Raw genomic sequence first — 4,409 nt, forward strand, 5'->3', positions numbered from 1 at the left:
TTTTTTTTTTATTCCCGGACTTTTCATTTGTTTTAGCCGTTTTTTTAAAAGCAGACGTTTTTAAAATTTTCACCTTAAGCATGTTAAAAATGGTGAAGTGAGGAATTCACAAAATTGGACAAGTTGTGTAAGACAAACGAACACAAATGGGACATGAACAAAGCGTTTTTTTTTTTTTTTGGGGGGGGGGAGGAAAAAGCACTATCGTGGTAATGTAATTGTTACGTGAAGCGAGGCAAAAAAAGGAAAAAAAAAAAAAATGAATTAATCCGCACAACGGCAAGGACTTAGCCCCACTTGAAAACACCCTTGATGATGATTGTCCAGACAATGTCTATGATGACTTCTATGCATATGAGATATATCACTATCCATTCGAGTTTGTAACCGTGCTGGAAGGAATGAAGAGAGGGGGTGGGAGGGGGTGGATGATGGTGGGGCAAAGTAGCCAAAGAAATAAACACGCACAAAACGAACATGAAACCACCTATATGTTTCTTTTTGTAAGGCCCAACCTGAATGGTTAACTCGTTTTGCAGCATATCGTAGAGATCTTTAATTATGTCTAATCTACGGAGAGAGAGGTGCCAAGGAATGAAAGTGTGAAATTTTGTTATGACGTGCGGACTACACCATGTGCTCATCCAAAGGGAGTTCCCTCTGCACCGCCACGACGACTCTCCAATTGGGAAAAGATCCCCTTACCTATGATTCAAAATTTCGACCCTTTTGGAGATATCCAGATATTTTCTAAAGTGCTCGTACGTTTCGGTAAAGTCGTCGTGGTCCCAAAATATTTCTTACGGAGGAATAAAAATAAAAATATTCATTTTGTTTACTTCGATTTATGGCTATTTCGCAAGCAGGAAAAACGTGTGCGTGTAGATACACATGTGTGAGGAATCACTTGGTTCATTTAAATGATCCGTCGAAAGCGCTTTCTTTTTTTGGCTTTCCCTTTTTTGGTGCAGCCTCTCTCCCTGTGGGTGCACGCTAAGGGGAAGTGATCCTCACCTGGGGTATCTAACATATCCGTGTTCATATTAATATAAAATCTGTTAACAAACAGTTCTCCGATTTTCTTGCTTATGTCATTCTTCTTTAGTTGAATTTTTCCGGTCCTCGCGAGGCATTCTATAAAAATCCCCAGGTTGAAAATTTGCAGCGCTGTGTGCATTACTCACAGGAGAGGTGCGCACAAATGTATGTACCGTTTGGGAGGGGCCCACCAACATGATGTGACAAAACGGTGGGACATACGAACCGAATTGGTGATCGCGCTTCTCAGCTGACAGTTACCTGGGATGCTCTTTGTCTTATCGATGGTATCGTCTACCACCTTTTCGAAGTAGGACAGTTTTACGCTCTGTTGGGAGGTTAGCGGTACGTGGCAAGCCATTAGGATCGGGGGTGTCAACGTTTGGGAAGCTCTACAACTGCGCAACTGCTAAACTGTGCAACTGCTAAACTGTGTGCGCAATCTCAAAGCACACTCCTGAAGGCGTAGCACCCTGGCGGCGCGCCGCTTAACCTGTGAAAAGGCATACGAATAACTTAACTTCTCAAATATGTCGTTGGTGTAAATATATATAATGTCATTCTTTATTTTGAAGGAACACCTCTCCACATTCTTGGCACTTTGGTTGTCGTTCGAATCATCTGCTTTGTTCATGATGTAGAACATGCTGTCCAGCTCGTTGTCGTTTTCGGTGTACGCTTCACTCAGGTAGTCCTTCAGGTTGATAAATAGGATCTGAGCGGGGGAGGGTACAAAAGGGGAAAGGGATAACATTGAGGTTAATGTGCCTTGGGAAAAGATGCCCCATCGGAGCGATATCCACGGAGGGGCGTCCTACCCCTTTTTGTCATTTTTACAATTGCACATTATTTCTTTTTTCGCAATTTGTTTGTTATTTGCTTGCGGATGTTCCGTTTCCTTCCCCCTCTGCATGTATCCCCCTGCCACTGCCCCCGCGTTACCTCCTTCTCCTTTATGCTGAAATCCCACAGCACGATGCACCCAAAGCGAAAAAGAAAAAAAGTCTTCTTTTGCGCAAAGGCGGAACAAAATATTACTTCACTGTACACCTTCTTTATTCTGAAGTTTGGGAAAGACAAAGAAAAATTTATTCGCTAATTCGATCACCTGAGAAGCAATCGTAAGGACACGTGTAAGTGCCTTCTACAGTGTGCCCAACCGATCTGCGTCTACTCTCTGTTGCTTCGAAAAAAAGCAACCACGCAACAGTCAGTGAGAAATTTTGCTTCTCTTTACTTGATAAAGTCGTTGTTTATGTTATGCGTTTTAAAGTCTTTAATGAATGTTGAAAAACGCTGCGCAGGGGAAAAGGAGGAGGAGAAAGGACAAGGGCGAACAGGTCAATAGTTATAAAAGCATTTACTTATAATTTTTCGCTACGGGTGATCACTTTTTTTTTTTTCTTCGGTGTGCCTCTACCAACCACTGTGACGACCCCACGGAGGTCACATAAAGTAGCTCTCAATTATATCTTACGAAATCGGTTCCTATACAGCACGCTATGATGATTCCCGTTGGCTCGATATTTTTCTGAACAGAAAGGAAAGGCATGTGTGAGGGATGTTGTACTGTTTGGAGACCTAAAACGATGCAACTCATTTTTCGTTGAGTGTACATTTGAAAAGAAACAATCCCTACCTTTGCTTTTAAGATGTTCAGTTCGTTTTGCCTTTCACTTGGTAGGTCAATCTTCTGTCATGCAAGAAGGGAATTTATGTTTGATTGTTTCATTTTTGCCAAAGAGGCAATTTGGGGCCTATCTCACATATATACATAACATATATATATAACATATATATTATATATTTTTTTATTTTTTTTTTTTTCTCCTTTGCTTATTAGCTTTGAGCGTTAATTTCACATCTGTTCAAAGGTATGCTTTAAAAATAAAATGTCAAAATAAAAGAAAAAAATTAAACAAGCGAAGAAGAGGCAGTTTGGAAATAGCAAAATGCTTCCGTGTTGTTCATTGTATGTATGTACAAAGTTTTATGCCCATTTTTGTTTTTTTTTAGGCAATCATATCGTACGTCACACGTTTTTATGCTTGAACAGGTAATGTTATGTTTACATTTGCATGCCACGCGCAGTGCCGCCGCACGCACTATTTTTTTTTTTTTGCCTATTTGCGCGTAAGCGTGCTATGTTTGACATTTTGTTCCGAGCGTTTTATATTTCTTTTCCGCCCCTGCTATTAAGCATTTATTATATACATAATATAGTACATATAGGTACATATACATATAGGTAATATATGTACATGTTCATACTTATGCATATAACTGGTCGCGCTTTCTTTTTTTTAAATGAAAAAACCCCGTTTGGTAAAAAGAGTCCCCATTTCTCTGTTTTCTTTGCCCCCTTCACACGTCTAGGAGGAGGTAAGTTGCGCGATGGTTAGGACTATCATGCGATCGCGCTGAGCTTAAAAAGTTCCATTTCAAGTGTATCCACCAACAGAGTGTGATCAGAAAGGGGTAGAAAAGCAGAGCACGGTTAACAGGCCGAAGCAGAGGGGGCAAACCAAAGCAAAGGAGAGGGAAAGTATTACGTGAATGTTCCGAATAGCAATATTTAAATCTTAGTGGCACTCTTCTAAGCCTGACTAACACTCAGCCAATTACGAACGGCTTATAATATGCCCACCAAATGAAGACCTTTTCCCCAAAGGAGAAGAATTATATCATTCATATAAAGTGTGTGCATCTTTGTTCACCTTCCTCCCCCATCCCCCAGTTGCGTTAACACGCATAATTCTGTCATACTTTTAATAGGCGAAATGAGAGGAGGGTATCATGTGCGTGGTTAATCTTTGCATGATTCCGCCTACCGCTCTGTGTGTGTGCGAGCCACACCAATGTAACAAAACTTCATACCAATTTGTGGCTACATGTCACCATCCTACTTGGTAATTTATTTTTGTTAAACAAATCTGAGAGAAGTTACTACAATGTGTGTGCATCGCCGCATAGTAGGGCCAAGCAAAGATGGGTACTGTTAATTGTGATCAAGGGATACCTATGGTAAATCATTACCCATTCTTACCAGCTGTTTGGTCTGATATACGTACAGGCGAATATGGGTATTCCCGCATAGGGACATTCTTGCATACGCGCGTAATTGCTTAAAAATGGGAAGAACTTTTTGCGTGTGTATATATATGTACGTATGTATGTAAGTACGTATGTATGTAAGTACGTATGATGTATTTACGTATGTATGTATACAATTGCGCGCCCCCCTTCACATGCAACTAAGATTAGCGAAGCGCATGTCGAGAAAACTGCAACAAGGGAATAATCGGCTACACGTAACAAACACGTTTGACAAATGGTGGGCTACGTGCCACGCGAAATGAAAAAGAAAAAAA

The 4,409-nt window shown here is 40.7% G+C and overlaps 1 protein-coding gene across 1 annotated transcript; it reads right to left on the minus strand.

Moving 5' to 3' along the window:
* Window positions 1–287: 287 nt before the first annotated feature.
* On the minus strand, window positions 288–2,638 carry PCYB_002230 (hypothetical protein; the record flags this gene model as incomplete). The annotated part of the gene is made up of 10 exons (XM_004227644.1): window positions 288–392; window positions 516–570; window positions 706–799; window positions 1,015–1,167; window positions 1,300–1,366; window positions 1,532–1,753; window positions 1,981–2,098; window positions 2,276–2,334; window positions 2,516–2,569; window positions 2,609–2,638. 10 exons carry the CDS (start codon window positions 2,636–2,638, stop codon window positions 288–290), a joined length of 957 nt encoding a protein of 318 aa, XP_004227692.1.
* Between the last annotated feature and the right edge of the window lie 1,771 nt (window positions 2,639–4,409).

Source organism: Plasmodium cynomolgi, assembly GCF_000321355.1.
Source record: "Plasmodium cynomolgi strain B DNA, scaffold: 0095, whole genome shotgun sequence".
Taxonomy (NCBI): Eukaryota; Apicomplexa; class Aconoidasida; order Haemosporida; family Plasmodiidae; genus Plasmodium; species Plasmodium cynomolgi.